The sequence below is a fragment of the Archocentrus centrarchus genome, chromosome 17, assembly GCF_007364275.1.
Source record: "Archocentrus centrarchus isolate MPI-CPG fArcCen1 chromosome 17, fArcCen1, whole genome shotgun sequence".
NCBI classification, from domain to species: Eukaryota; Metazoa; Chordata; class Actinopteri; order Cichliformes; family Cichlidae; genus Archocentrus; species Archocentrus centrarchus.
In genome coordinates this window covers 30,710,152-30,733,642 of record NC_044362.1, presented here as the reverse complement: position 1 = coordinate 30,733,642, position 23,491 = coordinate 30,710,152, and the positions used below count along the sequence as shown (strand labels likewise).

Genomic DNA, 23,491 nt, shown 5'->3' with positions numbered 1-23,491 from the left:
TCAGTGTTCATTAAAGGTTTTTCTCAAATAAAGAAAACAAAGTCTTTCATTTTTTTCGCACACCTCCCTCATAGTTTTCTTCAAAGTCTGCTAGCAAGTTTGAAAGGGTTTAAATACTGAATGAATTCAATGATTTAGCCTTGCAGAGGCAGCAGCAGGATCCTGCCGTAGTGTTCCAGCACACACCATCCATCACTGCTGATGGCTTCCTCTTCAGCTGGAGTTATCTGTGCTTGGTGGTGAAGTGGGAGCTTTTGTGTGGAAACTCTGCACAGACGCACAGCTCGTATCACCACTTTTTGGATTTCTTTTTTTTTTTTTATTTATGAATCAGAGCTCGATCGAACGAGCTGAGCTTTCGGATGTTTTGTGGAACAATCTGCAAAGAGAGTGTGTTTGATGTCATTTCCACTCATTTTGGGACACCGTCTTGTTAAAATGTAGCATCCACTCTAGTGAACACAATAATGTGGGTAATGGTATGAGCGAGGCGTACCTAATAAAGTGCCCCCAGAGCATACATGGCACATTTCACATGTTAAATATCTGGTGCCTTGTGGGTAAACCTGACATTTCTTTTGTTTTTTTCCATATTTATGTGACTTTTTGAGGACTTTATGATATTACATTTTTTAATTTGTTGATGCATTGATATGTGACTGGTACACCTCAGTTGTTAACAGTTAAAATGGTACATTATGCTGCTAATATGTCGCAGTTGTATTTCAAAATAAAGTTTATTCATGTTTCAGCATGCATTCATCATGTTATGAAACAGGGGGTATTTCTTAGCAATGACTGACTGTCAGTTGCTAACTTTGTTTGTAGTCTGTGTGTGTGTGTGTGTGTGTGGTCTCATCAGTTGTTGTTCGCATGCTGATTTGTGTTCACGTGTATTGTGTTGGTCACTGCGGGTTTTTGTTGTAAAGGCTCTTTGTGAGTCAGATTTTCCATCCTGGGATTTCAACCGTTCACCATGCTGAGATGTCAGTCTCCTTAATCATTAACCTGGATGTGGAGGAGGTCATCACTAGTTCACCTGGTGTGACCATCACCGTGGCAACGCTCATTAATTTTTCATTCATGCTGATTGGTTGGTTGGGTTGGGGCAGGCCTGCAGAGCCGCTGAGGGGGTTTACTTTAAGTGTTCTGTAAAACATGAGGACGTGGACAGAGGCAGGTGTGTGAGGGCTTTAATGCTGCAGAAATGGAGCCCTGTGATTGGTCAGAAATCCGCTCCATTAGATTAATCATGAATTTCTAGGTGTTCTCTTAATATTTGTTCCAAATCCAGATATTAGTAACTTAGACATGTCTGCTTTCATAAAGCTTTTTCAGAGTATTGCAAAAAAGAACCAACCAAAAAGCTCCCATCACAAATGTTGATATTATGAAGTAGTTTATGATTTTCATTAAAATGTTGCACGTAGAAGGCTGTGCTGTGTAAAGAGGTCAGGGAGCAGATGTCTGTCGTTTTCCTGTTGAATGCAACTCTAAGCACAGACTGTATATAAAAAATGTACTCACCATGAAGTCACCCATAAACCATATTTGGACCAGAGGTTGGCGTGCTACGTTATTAGCTAACACTAGCAAGCTTGGTTAGCAACCTGTTTCTGTAAAGACGTGTGCAATGGAAAGAAACATATATGTGCTAATAAGTAACCGACTGAAAAGAATTTCACTCGACAAATCTGAAGCACAAACTTCTTGGATTGTTTATACCACACAGAACATCATATTATTTGTCAATAAAATGCTCCAGACGGCACTAACAGCACAAACATAGTTGAAACTCTAGTTCAGGGACTCAAATTAACAGAGGTGAGACCTAGCAGACAGCTATCGGCTAGTGCTCCTGGTATCAGCACATTTACTAATCATAGTAACCATGTTCCTAACTTAAAATCTTCCCAGTATAAATATCCATAAAAGCCCAAACCTTTTTTTTTCTTCATACCAGGCTGTAAACATGTTTATTTTTGCTGTAGAGTTGGGTCATTGGGATCAGCCTCAAGTGGCTATTTGAGGACCATCACTTGCATATTGGCTTGAAGTTTGCAGCTTGGATTGCACCTGGTAATATGCTTTATGGTAATACTAACACTTAAGTTTTAATAAACCAGAAAAAAAGACCTTAAGTCAAAAAATTTTTAGGAGGCAACTTTGAGTGTTCATAAAGTTCAGCATGTTTAGCAGCTGTTAAACACATGTGGGATTGACTCAGCCTGCAGTGGCCAGTCACTGAACTGTGATCTTTGGCAGGTAAATATTGACTTTATTTTACAGTCCTGCTTTTATTTTTTATATATATATATATATGTTTGATTTAAGGACCTGCCTGAATGATTTTCCATTTATCAATATATCGATCGGTCTGGGATGTTCTGGAATCAATGCAGAAACTGAAGGTGTGATGAAAAGCCTGTCACGCTTAATGCTGCCCTGCTGCTGCTTCATCCCTGCCCGCTACAGGTTGCTGTTTCTGCCTGTGTTGACTGATATCTCCCCGTTTTGCTTTTTTGTCACAGTGCCGGTGAAAATGCATCTGCTCTCAGCGTTTATCGCAGTGAAACGTGTCTGTTTGGCCCTGCAGGGTTTGCTGTGCTTCCTGCTTGCAATCAAGCTTGGATTCACTAGAGTGCACCCAGTCAGTTCCTGGATATTTATGAGAGTTTCCACACTAACACAACGGAAAGAAGAGAATCAGCAGTTACATGTATGTTTGCTTAGGGTCTAGCAGTGGTTAGTGCTCATGTGTACCTGCAATATCACATACAAGTGTGATCATATTTTTACAAATCACTGAGGAGGTTTTGGTTCATGGACAGTACAAGGAAGGCAGATCCTAAACATACTGTATTTTGTTGAATCTGAAAGCTGCCTCTTGAACATTTGATTGAGTAAAGTTTTGGTTGAATACAGCTCAAGTATTAAACAATTTACGCTTACCATAAATCACATTAGCAAATGCTGTCCAACCTTCAGGACTGAAAAAAAATTAAGCCAAAGTGGAAGTGCAGTTCCTCGAATGGCCACTTGGAGGCTGGCTTCAAAGCTGAGCCAACCTCCTGGGCTCCCATGTTAAATCTACAGTAGATAACATTTGGCCCTATAATGAGTCTAAATGATGATGATTACAGCAGGCGCTCACACAAAGACAAGTGTTGCACCACATCGCATCATTTTTGCTGCTTCCCTCATAACCTAGCACCTAGCAGGAATACTGAAGCAATAATAATGTATTGCTGATTGTTTCTTGTTTACTTTTAGATCATTTTCAGGCTGCTACGTTAGCCACCAATGGTTAGCAACATGGCTAATTCTAATAGCAGCGCTACTATACGAAGCAATACAAAATCCTAAGGATGCCCTTTTAATCAGCAATGACACATTTCAGCAGTATGCTACAGTCATAAAAAATATTAAGTCATTTGTTTTTTTTTAACTCATTGATTAAGTAGAAATATCCCCAGCTGACTGTCTGCTTTGAGACCTCTTAAGTCCTGAAGCACTACTGCTAAGCTAAGATAGTGCTATAGGATAGCACTGATGAAGCTATTTTTTTTAACTCAGCCATTTAAACTGAATTAAGGCTTAAAGTGATGCTTCATTAGAGCTGTGGCAACTTTGATTTACAGATGGGTGCAGACAAAGGCACTCCAGTTGTCGCTTTCTATGTCCATCTTTTATATACAGTCTGTGGTGCAATCTAGTTGCATATGAGAATAATTTATAGAGGACGGAGTTCAACAAGTGAAACATTTCTAGTGTTTCCTAGAAAGATTTATTTATAGCATTTAATAACGTGCCTTCAGCTTTCCTGCACACTAAGGGATTTGAACCAACATTTCAGGTGTTGCTATTTTCCTGTAAAGTCTTTTTGAATGTCATTCAAGCTTAAAAGCTTAAAAGCACAACAGAAGTGATTCACTGTGGCTGCATAAAAAAATGTAAATTTGATTGTTTGTTGGAAAATAATTTGAAAAAAAAAAATTCCACATTCTGCACAGTACACCCAGTGCATAATGAAGGCAGTTGGCACCTAAGAGCCACAGTAAAGCAGAGCTTTGCTGCCTCATTCAACTGGATGGATCAATGCTGTGGCTTTGAACAGTCTGTGAGATGGATGGAGGAGGAGGAGGATGAAAAGGATGAAAGGATGATGGAGGAGGTGACTGAGGGGGATGTTTTGTCACTGTAGGAGACAGAGGCGGGCATGATGAAGAGAGATTACTTCCAATTTAAGAAGGGGGGGGTTTGTGCACACCTCCTAATTGAGAAAAGGATTTCCCTGCTTTGCTGCAACAAAATAATAATAATATAATAATAAATGTCAAATGCTGATTTCCTTCCAAAACCCTTCTTTTTGTGTTTGTCTAAATTGCCAGGAGGCACGTTGTTGTGATTGATTATTTCTCTCAGAGCTGAAGCCCAAACAAACTGGACTGTTGTCATCTGAGAAACAAAAGAAGCAAAGGAAGGCAAAGCAGGCTGCAGAAAGCATGTGCGGCGTACACACATATACACTGTAGGTAGATAACACATAGGCGGCCACTTAGGAAGCCCCTTGTTTATCAGCTATGGGAAAAACCTAAAAGTGAGTCAGCCTTTAGACAAAGTAAAAATAACACTGCAAAGACAGAGAAAGCTTTTAAAAGGCCGGGTCCTGCAACCTCCACTTTTATCTGCTGTCCAGAGATGTAAACACTGCTGCAGAGATAACATTGTGTGGTGGAAAACAGAACTTTAGAGGAGACTGCGGAAGGAAAATGCTGCAAGTCGTTTGTGGTTAAAGAGACAGAAGTCCAATAATTACAGTTTTAGAGTTTGACACGAGCACGCCTCGCTCAGATATACAGAAAGCGTCAGACTGATTTGATTTGAAATGGGGATAAATGTGATTGTGCGATGCATTTGAAGCATTTTAGCTTCTGTCTTGTTAGCTGCTTTGTAGCCAGAAGTTACCATATTTGGAGAAGATGGTGGAGTGCCGGCTTATCAGCTAATGTTTGCAAGCGTGGCCGGGAAGCTGCAATTTAAAGTTTGTATGGGTGCATCAGAGACACAAATATCTGCCTGCGAGTGCTAATACATAAAAAAAAAATACTATCCATCCATCTGCAGATGCAATACTTGACTTCAATATCTTTTGGATGACAAAATTTAAGATAAATCATTTTCAAGCCCAAAAGTTTAAACAGCAAATTAAACCAATGACTCGGCGTAATCACTGGACCCGCTCTCCCAGGATCAGCAGGCATCTTATGCAAACAGACAGATGGCATTGTGGGAAATGTAGTGCTTTTTTTTTTTTTTTTTCCAAATAGCTCTGCCAGGAAGCATTTAAGGCCAAGCCTGGATGTTGCTCTTTGCTCACAGAGTGAAGCTGATTGAAATTCCGTTCCTCCCGCGTGGCCGACTTGGCATCGGTCCACGGGGCGATGCTGCAGCCTATTTCACACTCTGCTGCTAAAGAGTGAGGAAAGCAGAGTGGAGAAGCCTGAGGTGGCAGCAAAAGTCCAAAAGGAGCATGCAGAGTCATCTTCTTTATCTTCCCCCTCTAACTGACTGCAGAAGCCTTTTATTTGGAAGCGAAATGGGAAAAATAAATCGTTATACTGCCGTACCTTTTTATTTATTTGTTTTATCTTAAGTCATTTTGAAGGCACAGTAAAGTTTTTGTGGACATTTGCCTTGACTTATCAATTGGATTATAAAAAGAATCATCCTCATCATTAATCTTTGTACCCTGTACACGATATCAGTAAACTCCAGTTTGTAAAGAAGGAACTTGTGAAGTTTGGATCAAATAAAAGGATAACTAGAATTATAAGTAATAAAATTATATAGTACTGAGCAAAACTCTTGAGCCATCCCAGTTTTCTTAATACACTATTCAAAAAAAAATTAAAGGAACACTTTGTCATTAAGTTTTTTTTTAACATCAAGTCAGAAAAACTTTTGGGATATTGATCTGCTCAGTTCAGTATCAGAGGAGGTTGTTAATCAGTTTCAGCTGCTTTGATATTAATAAAATTAACAACAGGTGCACTAGAGGGGCAACAATGAGACAACCCCCAAAGCAGGAATGGTTTCAGAGGTGGAGGACACTCACGTTTTTCCCCTCCTCATCTTTTATGACTGTTTTTTTTCACTAGTTTTGCATTTGGCTAGGGTCAGCATCACTACTGGTCACAGGGGGCAATACCTCAAGCCTACAGAGGTTGCACAGGTTGTTCAACTCCTCCAGGAGGATCATCTATACGTGCCAGTGCCAGAAGGTTTGCTGTGTCTCCCAGCACAGTCTCAAGAGCATGGAGGAGATGCCAGGAGACAGGCAGTTACTCTAGGAGAGCTGGACAGGGCCGTAGAAGGTCCTTAACCCATTAGCAGGACCGGTATCTGCTCCTTTGTGCAAGGATGAACATGATGAGCACTGCAGAGCTACAAAATGACCTCCAGCAGCCACTGGTGTGAATGTCTCTGACCAAACAATCAGAAACAGACTTCACGAGGGTGACCTGAGGACCCAGCGTCCTCTAGTGAGCCCTGTGCTCACTGCCTGGCACTGTGGAGCCTGAGTGGCATTTGCCATAGAATACCAGAATCAGCAGGCCCACAAATGGTGCCCTGTGTGGCAGGTTCAGCCAGAGAAGCTGTGGAGAACTCTACACTGCCTGTAACATCGTTTAGCAAGACCGTCTTGATGGTGGGTCAGTGATGGTCAGGGTAAGCAAATCCATTGAGGGACACACAGACCTCTACAGGATAGGCAACAGCACCCCGACTGCCCACCGTCACACCCTATGCTGGTGCAGTGGGTTCTGGGTTCTCCTGGTGCACAACACTTCCCGGCCTCATGTGGCGAGAGTATACAGGCAGTATGTGGAATTGATGCCATTGCACCTCAGACTGTCCAGGAGCTCAGTGATGCCCTGGTCCAGATCTGGGAGGAGATGCCTCAGGATCCCATCCGTCATCTCATTAGGATCATGCCCCAATGTTGTCAGGCATGCATACAAACTGCTGAGTACCATTTTGGGTTTCTACAATAAAATTTTGTAAAATTTTGTAAAATTTTACCTGCCATAACATGGACACTTTGAATTTTGGGGTGTCTTTGAATTCAGGCCTCTGTAGGGTGATGATTTTCATTCTCATCAAATCATTCCCATATCAGTATAGAGATCCTGCACGATTTTTTTCCCATTGTGTTTTCAAAGTGTTCCTTTAATTTTTTTAGAGCTGTGTGTATTTTGTTAGGAAAATGGGAAATAAGTGCAGTGATTCACTGAAATGTGCAAACATAAACATAAATACAGTAAATAAGGCAAAAACAGAGTTTGTGCAATTCTGACAAGTTTCTAACAAGCCAGTGTTTGGTGTGACCACCTTTATTCTTGAGGCAAGCTTCCTTCCAGTCTCTTTAAGTCATCTTCAGGAAAAGTTCTCCAGCTTCTTGAAGGACGTTCAAAGCTCTTCTTTGGATGTTGGCTGCTCTGTTTTCTGTCAAGATGATCCCACACTGCTTCAATAATGCTGAGTTTCGGGCTCTGAGGAGGTCGATCCATCACTCATGTGTGTTTTTCTATCCCGGTGTGTTTGTTTGGGATCATTGCTTTGGTGGATTTTTGCCTATTTTTAAGGACATGGCTTTCAGACACTGTTCATCTGCTGCAGATATTTTAGGCCTGCCACTTCTCTTCTCCTCTACTTGTCCAGTTTCCTCAAAAGCTTAAGGACACACTGCACACAATACAGTGTGAAGTGTAAAAGCAGAAAAACTTTGAAAAGCCTTCTGAAAGTGAGGAGAACTCCTGCTCCAGATCCAGATCACTAATACTTACAATAAAGTCTGATTCCTTGTGGCTCAAGGCTTTTGAGCTCCTAGTTTGATGTGTAGACCATCACAGTTTTAAACATCCACTAAACAAAAACAGCAGCTACACAAAAATCAAACAGAATAATTTTTTTCAAATAACTCTAATTTGCTCATGTGCTACTGGAACCAGTTGTTTATGGTACAGTATAAACTCAGACTGTTTGCAGCATTTTGTTTTCAGAAACTGTAATTCCCTTCTAGTCGTTAGCCTCTTTGTATCTGTTTACTTGCTTCCATATTTTCTTTTGTTCTTTTTAATGCTTTTTATGCAGGAAGTGGTCCAAATGCTGCATGAATGCCTCAGAGCTGCCATAATGAATCTCAGGCTCTGTGCAAACAGCATTTCTGTGTTATATGTCTTGGCTTTTAACAAGGCTTCCTCTGCTGGAAACTGCTCTGATTTATTCATCTTTTTCCACAGAGATGTAAACAAATACAGCTGCGGGTGATTCTCCTTTTAATTACGCAGAAACAGAAACATCAAAAATATTCGGCAAACATGACTCAAGCTTATGGTGAGTGACTTTTCTCTGATACGTCTTCATCAGGGACAGTCTGCATCCTGGGTAAAAAAAGAAATGAGGCTGCTAGAAGCTTGACAGCACATGCGTTTTTGGTCATTTGTTAAAACTTTTATATGCTCCTCGATTTATTTTATTTTCTCTGGCAAGTTACAAAATAACAGCATATAAGTTGTTATGCACAGATTTTCTAACTGAACTTTTTTCTCTAACACAAACAGGTTTGTGTTAGAGAAAGTTATATTTCAATTATTTTTTTTTTAACAAATAAGACACTATCTTAGGCTATCTTGTTACAGTGCAGTATTCAGCTGGGAAAAATAGGATTCTGGCATTTATGCTACATTTTAGATGTCCTCCCCACAAATGTGGTGCATATGATAATGATACAAAAGTGTTGCCTGTTAACATGCCTTATCTTTAGCATCCCATATTGTGTGTGGAGCGCATAATATCATGTTAGCATAATTATGCTTGCTAGGTATCTTAATGAGCTTTGTTTGTTGGCTAGAAAAATTCTTGCATATTCTTATGAATATAGGATTTTTAAGACTGATACCGATATTTGGTGATTCAGAAATCAGTTATATAGACCAATTTTTTTATTCCTTTCAGACACATGAAACATAAGCAGATTTCCCTAACATTTACTAGCAACAGGGAAGTTGCAAAGTGCCCTCTAGTGGACAAACAATGAACACAGCATTATTGAAGGGTGTTTATCTCCACTCTACTTTTTTATGTTCATTGATCAGCTGTTCTAAATGCCAATACAATATAATTGGCATGTTTTTTGTTTTTTTTAAAGGCCAAGTATATAGCTCGCATATCCAAAATATTTAGAATATTAAATAAATTTTGAATGAAAAGTATAAATTACTTTTTACAACAGAAAAACTCAGCTGTAAATTATCAGCGATATTCAGCCAAGTCAAATAAAGATTTGGCAGTCTGTCATTCATGCAAAATGAACTTTCCTTCTATATAATATTTATATGTAAGCGATAGCATTAGGAATAATTCTGGTGAGCGACTGGCCTGTGATCTATGTGTGTGATGCTGTTCTCTGTAAAATACATAAATAAAATGAACAGAACAAAACTGCACCTGCTGATTTGGATAAAGAAAATTGCAGGTGTTGTTCTTACCCTGTGGCAGCGGTTCTCAAACTGTGGGGCGCGAACGACCTGGGAGAAAAGTCCCGCGGAACAAACGTTGAACATTAATTCTCACGGCGGAAAGGAAACGTTAGCAGGTATGTTAGCACAGCGACTAGCGAAATTCTCCACCGTCACCATCTGCTGTGTGCATATCGTCGTCGTGCCGCCACTTTGGACCCCCCACCCCCACCCCAGACCGCTACTACTGCTGTAGCAGTAGTAATAGCAGTAGTAGGTTAGCCTACCTGTACCTGAGAATAAATGATTGTTCTCAGGTACAACCTGGTTAACCTCAGTCAGACATTCTCAGTTCTTCGCAGTAGAAAGCTTTTATTCAAGCTGCTTTAGGAAGTACAGTTAACGCACGTGGCTAACACCTGCAGCTACAAAACGGACCCACTCAATTCTTTGTAGCACCCCCCCCCCGGTTTCTCTTAATAACATACAGAGAGTTTAGAAGCCAAATTGGACACACTAGTATTTTAAAGCAATTTATTTTTCAAATAAATCACTTGAATCCAAGTCAGATGTCTTGTAGACAGAGAAGGCTGAAACCTGAAAGTGATGCCTCGCTCCGTCCTAATCGAGCCCCGTGGAGCGCACCAAGCCAACTGCTGCCTAACCAATCATCAGGCTAATGTATAATGCTGTTAATCCTGTTTGTGTTTGCAGAACATTATGTTATGCAGCTATTTTGAGTTTGCAGGACAGAGATGGGCAGGCAGAGTGACATGGAGTGTAACGGTATACTGTATCTCCTGTAAGTACATAAATACAGTTGCCTCTTCCCTTCTCCCAGAGGAGCGCTGAAGGAGCTGGTTTGATGCGTCATCCTGTTCTTCCTCACCCCAGAGTTCACTCTGGCTAACTGCAGGCTTTTGCTGCCCACGGCTGACAAATGTAGCAAACTAAAACTGTGCAAACAGTGACGTCTTAACAAGTCATTTGGTCTCACGTTGCAGTTTTAAAATAGAAGGACCAACAATAATTGAGAGGTACACATATCTTAAAATGGATAGTTATACCAGCAATGCCAGAATTCAAGGCGTAGTTCAATCAAATGTTCTATTGTGGAATTTGCATTTAAGTATTTATCTTGTACCTGGACAGCTTTAAGTAACGCTGCCTGCATGGCTACTAGAAGTACAAAGGTGAGTGGGAAAGTTTACTTAGCGGAGAAGGCTAACTCTAAAACGGCTACACCTTACCAGGTGGCTTTTTCCTCTTTGACCGAGAAGCTGATGTAAAAATTTAGCTTGCTCTGAGCTTCTGTTCAGGTTGCTGTTGCGTGCATTTACAGTAAGGCAACATCTGTGTAAACTAGTTCTGCGTGAACCTGCTAACGAGACTGCTGTTTGTGTGTTTCTCTGTTAACAGGCTGCCTTTTTGAGAGCGAGCTGTGTTCACCGTATGAGATCTGTGTCAATGGTAAGCAAACTTTACTGAATGCTGCTAAACACATATCAGCTGCAATGGATGCGCAAAGGCATTATAGATGGTGTTTGATGCTTATGAGTAGAGGAAGGTTAAAGAGTTACATTTTCTGAAGCCCTGATGCTTCTTTTGTGATTGTGAAATGGCAAATGTTGCTATACCTAATAACTAAATAACATACGTATTCTTATATATTCAAGTGCCCACTGGAAGAACTGCAGTTATTTTTTGCATTTACATATTTGTTTTATCTTTTGTGCCCTTGGGTTTGTGCTCAAATTAAGAGCATTAAAGGATCCCATGAAAACAATTGGTTATGGACCTCATAGTTGTCATATTTGACCTTTGCTCGAGTGTGTTTGGAGGCTGATCGAATTGTAGTCAGCCGGCACGTGCACGGCAGTATTGTCCATGAGAACTGCTCAGATGTTTGCTTGGAGGATATGCAAACAAAATGTGAACTGCTGCATTATTTGAAAATTCATGCTGCCCTCTTTAGAATCAAGTGTTGTGTTTCATAATTACACAGAGTCACTGCTGCATATAAATGGAAATATAAACCCACACTGGCCCCACCTTACTCTTTCCCCTCGCTGCCTTTCTGGCTACAAGAGTAAGGACACCCCTGCTGAGAATCAACCTAGAATTAAAAAAAAAAAGCCCCAAACTTGAAAGCCGTTCACAGAAAATGTCTTTTTCAATCCTGGAAACACTTTTATCTTATACTTAACTGGGTCTGGAGGGGAGATAACCTTGTTATCCTGCAGAGTTCATTCTAGATCTCTTCATGGCCAACCTTTTGTTTTCTGTAACCACCGATCATCAGGATGCATCGGTTTACTGGGAAGCCCTCAGCTCTGCAGAACAGGCCGCCCTTATCAACAGCTCTGCAGGATTTAAGGCAGAGACAGAGCCAGCAGAGATAACAGAATACAATAACATGTTGTTTGATCTCATTAAACATGTGAATGGCCTGTTAGGAGGTATAGGTGCGTACACAGCTGACCTACTGTGTTTCTGACCCGCTTCCTGACATGTGCTTATTTTAGGCAAGGTGTGTGTGTGTGTGTGTGTGTGTGTGTGTGTTTGAAATTCATTAGCTTGGTCATTTCCTGTCTGCACGGCGTCCTTTTTTAAAATCTTATTCTGACAAAGAAGGAAGGGGTGAAAGACAAAGCATGTGTCGACCGAGGTGAGAAAATCAGTACGTCCACGGTGAATTTTATATTTAGCTGAGCTCAGGCGGCGGGCCGCCCGGCTGTGTTGTTGTGACTGCCTCCAGTAACATCTTTTCAGCATGATGAGAAAAACAGGAAACGTGTCATTTGATCTTATGTGAACAGTTTATATGCAGTATATAAATTGGGTCTGAAAAAAAAGTGAATTAAAATTAAAAGTAAATCAAATGCATCATGTTTTAAGGTTGAGTCAATCTAAAGCAGCAGTTCTTTATGTTTTTATCTGATGACTTCATCAGAATGATGTAATGTTGGTGCTCTGTGTGCAGTCTCAGTTCTGCCTGAAGCAAAGCTGTCCAGTATTATTTAAACACACATGAGAACAGGCCAGACAAGCTTTAGTGGCTTGCAGCTAAATCATCTTCTCTTTTATGAATTCACCTCGTTACTCGTTAAAGGCGTCCTGAATGCAACAGTGATGCCGTTTTCACTGCTGAGTTCAGTCCTTGGCACTTTTTGAAAGTCCCGGTAGGCAATTTTCTCCATTTCAGGCAAAATAAATATAATTTTGTTAATAAATTCATGTGGTGAAGTGGCTATATTGCCATATTACCAGGTATTTTTTATTGTAGTATCAATAATTGTCAACAGTGATGTTTGTATAAAGTACTCATTAGTTTTTGCCTTGATTTTGACATGTGAGATTTGGCCATGAGCCTCTTGGCCTCTCTGCTTTGGTCAGGAACCCATTGTTACCATATTTAAACATCATTTTTCTGTGTGCCAGGATACCCTATTAATATATCTAAAACTACAGTCCATAGAACAAAGTCTGAGGTCTTGTCTGGGACTGCATTAGTTTTCATTTGACCTGTTTTCTTACAGATTTAGCCACGATAACAATATGTTTAGGTTCTGTTGCCTAAACCTAAATGCAGGGAAATTAATGAAAATCTTTGATTGGGTTTAAATGCACCTTTTCAAACTCTCCATTTGCAGCAAACCTTACGTGGTTACTACCACGTCTCATCCTCGGTTGTCCATAAATACGCATCTGACAGTGACACCAGCAGGACGCTGTTAACTCTGCAGCCTCACGCCATCTGAGGGAGGCCCGATGAACTCTTTCGGACTACTCTGCACGCTGAAAAAAGACACTAAAGGGGTATTCAGTGCGTTATGGTGTGACGCCTATATGGGTCCTGGCGAAGCATGAGTACGTGACAACTCGGCAGTGAGACTGGGGGTGTTGACCTAATATTCATGGGTTAGACAACGACCTTTGTGATTGTTCCCACTACAGTAGGTGTCTCCAGGACCAAAAAACATTCTCAGTAGGTCAGCCTGATAATGGGCTCAGTGTTCCAGATGGTAAAAAGAAGAAAAGTTTAATCTTTTCTCATCGTGGCTCTGCAACTATGGTCAGACAGCCGCTAAGGAGGGGGAGTAGAATTTCACCTATTTTGCACATTTCACTGGTGAGCACAGTTTTGTGGAGTGCCCCCCCCCCCCCCCCCCCCCCCCCCCTCCACTGCCTTTGGGTAGTAAATGCAATTTACTGCTTTGCCTCCTTCACAGATCTTTAGAAACCTCACAGCGCTCAGTTGGATGGGTGTTCAGTGCTCATGGTGCTTTGTTTCTCAAGTTGACAGGGCATCCAGCTTTTTTCATTTCCCAACATTAACAGGATGTGTTTCTCCTTATTTTTGTTTTACCCCAATCACACCCATGAAACTCGGGCATTAACATGACTTACTTGCATCATTGTGGTCGAGCTGCTTTTCAGTTTGGCCTCACTTGGAGTTTCAAAGAGAATGAAAAGCTCCTCGTGGCTGAGTCATGTGAAGTGAGGCTAGATCTCATGGGGCGCGGACTGACTCAGTGACTGCACCTCCAGCCATTGTTCTCGTGCACCGTGTGTCTGACCTGCCTCAATAGCTGCTGTCAAGCTGCCTCTCGTAGACAATGCCAGTCTGTTGTGTTGGTGATTGGCAGCTCAGGCTCTATCAAACCACACTGAACTCTGATTGCCTGAGCTGGCTATATTCTCTTGGCAAGAAGAAGAAAAAAAAAAGACACTGACTGAGCCTGGCATTGTTTAGCTGAGGGCATTGTCTCCTTTCCTACATTTTTCAACATCAAAGAGCGTGTGATAACTGAAATGATATCTCAATAGTCTCAGGAAGCAGGCTCTTTTTTTTACCTTACCACTGGGAACCAGTTTAATGCTGAAAAAGTGAGAGCTGCTCTTGGATGAACAATACAGCAAAAAAGAAAAGAAAAAAGGTAGCTTGGACATTAAATTGCAATCTGTGCAACTGTTGTCGCTTCACTGTTCTCTGGGGGTTCAAAACTTTGGCTGGTACCTTCAGGCTGTCTCCAATCAGTCCATCATAGCACTAAGATGACCTGCTGTGATGTCTTAAATCCTAACGAGGTTTTGTTAATGTTCCACTCTATCAAAATGCTGAGATTTATGATGGTTTAACCACTGCAGATATACCCTTATCATATCCCATGTGCCTATATGGCAGTTTTAGACTTCAGCCTATTGTTACAGTACCATAATAATATTGCCATGACACTTGGACTTCAATTTTTCCTTCATGAATGTCTTGATGATGAACAGGTCAGGAGAGAGGTACAACACTGAGTGTCTACAGCCATCTGTAAAACACAGTGGCAGCTCTGACCTGGTGTGGAGCTGCATTTCAGTCAGTGGTGTTGGAGGTCTTGTCAAAATTGATGGAATTATGAATGCAGAAAAGTACTGTCAGATTTTGGTGCTCCATGCAGTACCATCTGGAAAGTATCTGATTGGCTCCAGCTTCACACTGGCAATGCAGTAAAATCACACTACCAGTCATAGATTGGGCTCCTCAGAGCCCTTGGAATGGGAACTGAAAACTGGTGCCACTTGAAAACCGGTTCCAAATTTTCCAAAGCATCAGAATCGTACGTGTCTGAACTTATCAATTCCTTTATCGGTGCCTGCAGGTGCTGGCAGTGCACACTGAAAATCACCAATGTCATACATGCTGATTTGTTGGTGTTGCCATATGAAGGAGTCATGGCAGAGCAGACAAAGCGGTCTAAAGAAAGATGATAGCAGTGCTGCTTGGAACGTCTGCAACATGATTATTTCAAGTGGGATGAAAATACCAGCAACATGTTGAAGCGTCTTTCCACTTCCAGTATTTGCCATGTATTTGTCAAGTCTCGCTGCTGTTTCCCAATCGAGCAGCTCATCTGTACAGATGCTCAACATAATTTTATTTGACTAAGAAAGCCTCAATGATGTTGTAGCATCGAGGAAATGAAAGCCATACAAATATTCTCTTTCTGTAGATGTCTAATGTGGATAATTTGATTGCCGTGTCTCTGATTTAATCAGACACAATCTGGGGAGGTGTAACTCAGAATGCATCAGTTCTCTTCCTCTTTATCAGTGTGCATGCATCAGTTGCTAAATGCTAAGATTGCTGCTCTTTCATTGTCAGGATCCAGCTTATGTAACAGAAACCTGAGTTTTCTTTAACAGAAGTCATTTAAGGCAGCTGCTACATGCTCCATGTCTCCGTGGATTGACGTAATAATCCACAGTTCAGTGAGAAGTGATGACGGAGTCGACCCACCTCTGTGAACCTTTTGCTATTTTCAACCGAATGCCCTTGACATCGGTGGATATAAAAGGAAAGAGGGGCGGGCAGACTGCATGGAAAGACGCTGCTTGATCGGTGACTTAAGATTTTCATTGTGACTGTCATCTCAACAGTGCTGCATTCAGAGGCAGAACATCGAATGGCGGGGTCAGCTTTATTACGCTGCAGAAAGTGCCTGTCACAACAACAGATTCATGTTTCAGTGGGTTATCACACAGTATTATCTAAGTAACGGGATATAATTTAATCCTATTATGTGTGTTCAGGGATTCATTGGTCATATTGTGAAAACAGGTCACTTACAGTAATAAGTACCTCATACAGTAAATCTTCCTAATTGAATCAGAATCAGCCAGTTAGTACATAACTGTCTGTATAGACTGACATTTTTTGCAGTGTAGAAGCTTCTGCTGGTGTTCATTTTTAGTCGCAGCGTGCAGCTGAGTCTGGACATGGAGATAAGGATGGGTACTCCAGAGTTTGCATGTTAAGTATGTTTTAAGTGAGGGTGCAACTGTGAGAGTATTTTAATAAATGAATAAAGATTGTATTTTTGATTAATCAATGTTAAACTGGGATATATTTTTTGCCCCAATAATTGTTCAAACTCAGAAATGTAATTATTGCAATTTTTTTGTTGATCAGTTAATTTTATCCCTTCATCATTACAAAATAAATAAATAAAATAAAATAGAATACATACCTGCCTCACTTTGGTGGTGCTCATGTTCCCAAAGAAAAACAGTTAAAGAGATATTAATATCTGATGTAACATCTTTCAGATAGTTTTCTGGATTAAATGGCATATTAAAGCAAATGTTTAGTTATTTATGGATGAGTCTGTTTCTAAATGGAAGCTGTTTTTTTAAAAATAATAAACTGTAGGTTATAACTATGTTTAATCAGTTCAGCTCTTTGAGTTGATGGACAGGCTACTTTTATCTCTTGGCACATTTTTCATAAAATCTAAAATTTATATTGAGTTACAAAACATGAGAAACAAACATAATAATTAAGAAAAAAAAAGGAAGAAAATATGTTTTTAAAGGATTTAAAGCTGTTTTTATGGGTTTCTAATTTTATTATCTTCAGCACTTCTAACCTGGAAAGCAAATCTCCTGCTTTGATTTTATCTTTTGGAGATTATTTATTTTAATTGCACTTTTACTGAATGCTGCTTGTATCTTTTTTCGAGCTGTGGAGGTTTTACAAATATGAATCCTCCAGGAATCTAAACTCCATCAGAGAGCCGAAACCGAGTGTTGGACCTGAATATTTTTTACCTGGTTTTGCATACAATCGGTCTCTCTGCTGAAAATGTTTTGGGACCGTGGAGGGTTTACTTTTTGAGATACTGAGGAATAACTTACAAATAGAGATTGCAAGTAGGCACCTTCATTTTAAGAATGAGGTAAAAAAAAAAATGGTTGAACTTAAATCCAATGTTGAGTTTTCTTTTCCTTGAGGTAGATGTTCCACTTTCTTTACTAAGACGTTGCAGATTTAATGGGGCCTTGCTGAAAATGCCCCCCCTGCTGGATGCGGTCTATAAAGCTAAACCTGCCTGATTAAATCCACAGATGAAAACCAGTTTCAGATTATCCTGTAATCTTCACATCAGTGATTCTGTCTCACATTAAACTGCTTTTTCTGTGTTGTTCAAATTCACCTCCTACAGTAAAGTTAATGGGATTTGACACACGGGTGTTTATCCGGATACGTCTCCAATCACGTTCATCAGTACAAACTGTCTTGGACTGAACCTCAGTATAAGACAAACAACAATCCAGCAGAAATAAAAATACTGACTGAAAGTGTGGATGTTCTGTGAGGGGGAAAAAGTGCAGCTAACAGTCCAGTTGGAACATGCCTTTCATCTCCTCCTCTGTGATGGAGGCTGTGCTGCCCTCCAGGTGTTGATTGGGTCCCTTGGCTTTACTGTCAGAGCTGTAATAGAGCTCACACTGAAGAAGCTTGCTCAGCAGAGAATATGGCCTCCAGTCACACTTTAATTGGCATTAGTTAGTTAACTAAGCTATAAGAAAGCTTATTTCTGGACTGCTTACTGCAGGCTGAGTGCTATTGTTCCTAAGAGTGTGCAAAACGTTAATATCCTGTGATTTTTAGTTTAGGTCAAAAGACTGGGAAGGGGCCTTCACAAAAAGCTCATTGTACAAGTGTCTGCTGGAAGTGGAGAAGAGGAGGGTTTATCACTGAAAGGATGCTGGTTTGAATCCTCGGACCGGCATCAATGTGGGCCCTTGAGCAAGGCCCGTAACTCTCCCCAGGTTGCTCCCGGGCGCTTTCTAGCTGGGCCCCTGCTCCACATGTTGTGCTGTGTGCTACATAATATGTGTATGATGGGTTAAATGAGACTTAATTTCACTGCATGTATGTATGAGATAAATAAAGTTCTAGTAAACAGAAGTTAGGACACCTTAACAAGTTACATGAGAAAACTCCAGCCATTAAAAAGCAGGAAACCACGTCCAGAGCTGTTTTGCTATTCTCTGAAAGTCCCGTTTTGGCCACTCACAGGTGTGCGTCTGCAGTCTTAAACTTGCACGTAATACAAAAATGCACTCCTGTGTCAAATTGGCCCAACTTTACACTTATGGATCATCACTGGTAATGAGAGCAGGGTCTCTGGCTGTGATCCGGTGGTCGAACGTGGTCCATGACCAAAGGCTCATGTCAGGAGGCGTGTCGTTTTTATCAGCAGTCACAGGTGTTTGTCCTCCAGTGTCAGTCTGTCCATGCAGAGTTCTTCTGAAGCACCCCAAGGCGTCCGAGGGAGAACGTTCTCCACAAATGACCTGCACTGTGCCGGGTGCCATCATGTGCTCTCACACAGCAAATTGAAAAGGCAGGAGATTTTTGGCAAGACCAACTCAATCTTCACTCACCACCTGCCCTACACACCACATTTTCTTTCCTGTAATATCAAAAAACAAAGCAGCTCCTCATGATTTACTAGTGCTCCTGGGTGGCTTATTATGATTAGCTTTGGGATAAACAAATTACATCAGATACTCTAATATATATATATTTTAAATCCATCACATTAAATGTTCTCATATATTTGTCTTTTCCGTGGTTAAATGCAACATCCTTGTACCAGCCAAGATGGGGGATGTCAGTCCTTGTCTGTGTGACAGCGGAGGGTGCTCTGCTTCACCCCCCCCTCCTTAATTTAGCTGCGAGGGAGCTAAAAAGCACTCTGTGGAGATTGCCATGGCAACAGGCGTGAGAGGAGCAGGGCTTTGCGGGCCCATTACCCACCTGCGCCCTGTTGCATGTCGTCACCCTCCTAAAATAATGGCCTAAGTCATTTTTTTCAGGTTTTCAGAAAAGATGAGAAATGGAACTGAGCATTGAAAAGATGATGATTTAGGCAAAAATAAAACTTTCTTTAAGAAACGACTCAGGCCATTATTCTAAATACGTTTCTCGAACATGCGTTTCAGCAGTCGACAGCTCATCCAGTCTCGGATCTCTCGGTTGTCATATTGTTGATTATCAGTGTGAGTGTATTTTTTTTATATACAGAAATCAAAAGCTTTACCGCTAATATGACACTTTGGAAAGTCTCTGCGTTGGAAAACTATTTTAAATTAGATCAAAGCAAAAACCTCATAGAAAGAAAAAAAAAAAAGGTTTTTGGTGCTCTTGCTGTCAGGAAGCCCTTCATTAATGGGAGCTGTGGTCAGGATGCAGCGTTAACGCTCAACACTTCACTGGAGCTGGAAGCGTATTTGTTTAATGATTTCACACAGCCCCCACCATCACTGGCGTATTTGCTGTATGCCTGTCTGATTTGACTAATTGGCCGGTGTGGGTGGTGTTATTGATCAAAAGTGTATAGTTTGACAGTCTTTTGAGGGGAAATTTCTGTAACTACACTCCGTTCACCGTAGAGCGGAGCTGCTTTAAAGCCACATTCTTGTAAATAAACTAATGGCAAAGAGATGCTTGTTTGAAAATGGGAGACCATCTCATAGGTCTGACTGGAATAGGGGTGGGTGACACATGGATGGGTTTGTTGTTGTATACCTGCAGATCATCTGACTGGCAAATTAATGTATGGGCATTCCCATACTTGCAGAGGTCTTTCTTAAGATTGTTCCAGATTACTTAAAGGGCAGCTGACATGTGGCTGAGCCATCTTAGCCTCTTCATCTTTATTTCGAGTGACTTCTTCTTATATCCTGTTTCCTTGTACAGGTCCTTGTTAGAGATCTTTTGTGGCCAGTAGATGTTTCATATCCTTTGAAGACAGCTGTTTGGGAAGGTGCTGATTTTGTTCATGTCCGTCTGCACCTTTAGTGTTCTTCTGAACATCTTCTGTCTTCTTTGGAGGATCATCTGTGGTTTGACGGATGGATGGTCTCCATCCGTCCATCAAACCATTTTCTTCCAGTTGTCCAGTTCGGTGTTGTGGTGGACCCTGGAGCCTGTCACAGCTGTCACAGTGCAGGAGTTCACCCTGAACAGGTTTCCAGTATGTTGCAGAACTTCTCCTTTATCACATATTTTTTTAGCATCAGAAAGTGTCAAAATGATAAATCTTGGTTCACAAAACCTTTGTGATTACAGAACAATAAAACATGTATATTGAGCTCTGAGCAGGCAGTGCTCCTACGTGGTGGTGTTGACCCGTTTCCGACAGCATGGGCTGTGTTTTGGGGGTCAGTAGCAGAATTCAGCCAGCATCTTATCAGGAGTTTCTTTTGGCCTTTACAATCCGCTCCCTTCTTAAGGAAACAAAGCAGAAATGCATGAAGTGGAAATTAAACTGTGGCGGATTTGGAAACAATACAGTAAATAATAATAATCAGATTTAGATACTAATGCTATATACAACATGTCCATCAACAGAACAAAAGGTGGCGTCTTGAAATAATTTTTCTCTGAAAATTGTCAAAACAAAGAAATGGATCAGATCCCTCTTTAGAAGCTTGACTGATGTAATTGTTTTAATCCTCGTCTCTCTTTTTAAGTTAAGTTCAAGGTGTGTCAGAATATTTCTATTTAAAATGAAGTTCGAAGGCATGCATGGGGTTAGGTTAATTGGTGATTTTAAATTGGCTGTAGTACACCCCGCGACAAACTGGCAGCCTGTCCAGGGTGTACTCTGCTCCCCTTCCTGTGACAGCTGGGATAGGTCAAATTGGAATAATTGGATAATAATAATCGGATAAGTGGAAGAAGATGGATGGATGGATGAAACCAAGTGAAGAGAAATGAAACCACGAGGGCAAAAGTCTGTCAGTGACACATATTTAGGAAACCCTTTACTTTTTTTGAGCCAGTCAAAGCAGCCAGAGCCTTGGCAAGTGATGCCAGATATCATTGATCTTGTGAAGTGCAGTCTGCAGAGGAAGGACTTGTGCAGGTCTCCAGAGGCAGCAGATCCATTAAGATGTCTTAATCCAGTTCATTAGGCAGGACTGAGGTTGCTGCTTTCCGTCAGTGTGTCCCAACAGTGCAGTCCAGAAATGCACAACAACATTGCATCTAATTTCAACTTTGAAGCTTTTGTCAGTCGTTAATACTACACATACATCTGCATAAATGTCGCACACAGTCAAAGACAACAATAACTTTTCTAAAACCTTGGATCAGGCAGCGCTAAGCAGTTAAAAAGCGATAAAATGTACTTTGTTTGAGAAATGTTTATTTTATAATTTCCATCCATTGAAGCCTATTTTTAAGCACTGGCTGCCGTATCAACATCTGGTCAGCACTGCTGGTCCATCTCCTCCATCTCGATGCAGCCTCTGCTTCTGAGAGTGGCCCAGCGAATCCTCCCTGTGCCCTAATCTGCTCTATAAATCACAAGAAGACACGTCTGGCTCTGAATTATGGCCCTCTGGTAGTGAACTTGGATAAATTGCAGAGACTTAGATATGCATGAGCATAATTATGAGGGATAATTCAAGATGTTCCTTCTGGAAAATGAAGAGAAATGGTGTTGTTTAAGATCTAAGCTGAACAAGAGAAAAGGCCTGCGGCACAGTAGTTTACTCAGCATCTTGTTTGTCTTTGTTGCGCTTTGTCACAGTTATAGTTTGGACTGCTCAAGGGTACTACCAGCGTCATTTTAGCCTCAATTAGTTCTCACTGTTTCCATTTTGGTTCCAGGCATCAGATTCACTTTGGAAAGAAAAATGTTGCAAGATTGGCTCACCGCTCCTCCCACAGCTGAGTAAGGCTGAGGACTCGAGGAGACACACAATGTATTCAGGAATATAGATTAAGTATTGTAAATGGAAATTGGTATTGGCAGACACTGAGCTGAGTTATTGGAATGTTTGTTTGGAGAAAAAAATATTGGATCAGTGCATCCTTTGTGAATTAAACAAGCTGTCAGTCAATTAAGGCGACTCTGTAATCAATCAACAAATGGTCACCGGGATGCAGAATAAGTGGTATTGGCTTTTGTAACTTGCATCCTGCAACAAATGTACCGACACTGTGTTTAAAGAGTGAAAATCAAGGATTTTCCCATCCCTTCAATGCTGTTTGAGTTTTCCGGTAGCATCTAGCACACTGTACTTATAAGAACTGTAGCTTAAAAACTGGAATTTTACAGGTAACTTAACTTAGCCTGAGTCAGCTGGTGTTTAATCACCTGTTTTTTATTATTGGTCGCAATCCTGTAGCTCTGGATTGGTTTAATTTTCAGTGATTAAATTTCTTGAAGAATGGAAACTTTTAACTTTCTAATGACTCACAGCTGCAAGATGCAAATTTTAAAATTCACAAAAAGAAGTAAACGGTGCTGGAATGAAGTCCACTTTAGGAAGTTCAAAGCCACTTGAAACTGTTATTGTATGGCAGCATTTATCAGTGTTTTCCACATCATTTCTGTGTGTGGAATCTTAAGGTTTATTAGTTTGCAGGGTTACAGTCACCAAATGTCTCTCCTTTCCTCTGTTTCATAAACGCTCTCATTACATCTCTCTTCAGGCTGATTTCTAAACAGAATCTGTATCCGGTGAGACATTTTTGAGTACTTACAGCAGTGCAGCCCAGGCGCTGGTCATCCTTAGCTGCCTGTTAAATACTGCTTCCAGTTTGATTGAAGCGAGCAGAGTGATGCAGAGAGTATTTATAGAAGAGACCTGAATTACCATGTAATAGTTTTATTAGGCAACATTCACACTCTCACACATATCATACATGCAGATAGGCAGTGGCAGCAAAAGGCACCTTATAAAAAAAAACTACACCCATATATACGTATTTCTTATTTTAATGACTTTTGTAATATTTTGAGGTCTAGCAAATGTCTCAACCTCTTGAATCCTGAGAATTTGCTCTAAGCGCAGTTAGAAACCCAGAACTAGAATCATTTCAGAAATATCACAGGTTCCATTTAGTGTCCCCAGTAGGACCATTTAACCTCGTCCCTCAGACAGCATCTGACCTAATCTGGAAATGTATTTAATAGCTTGTGCTGTGAAATGTTTAGTAACAGGATGTGTTTATTAAATTTAAACTTATTAAAACTTGAGGACAAACTACTTTTCTATCCCAAAACTCCCCAACTTCCCCAAACCAGCTACTTTCTCACTGTTACTAAACTAAAATGATCATTTAGGTTTTGAATAACAACCAATCAAAATCAGAACTGAACCCAAACATT

General features: G+C 40.7%; 1 protein-coding gene across 1 annotated transcript in view; it reads left to right on the top strand.

Annotated features, from left to right (window-relative positions):
* The window catches only part of LOC115795638 (receptor-type tyrosine-protein phosphatase N2-like), a 229,311-nt gene that overhangs the window by 3,725 nt on the left and 202,095 nt on the right, over positions 1-23,491 (top strand). The window contains 1 exon segment of the mRNA XM_030751631.1: positions 10,944-10,994. Coding sequence (XP_030607491.1) covers positions 10,944-10,994 — 51 coding nt within the window.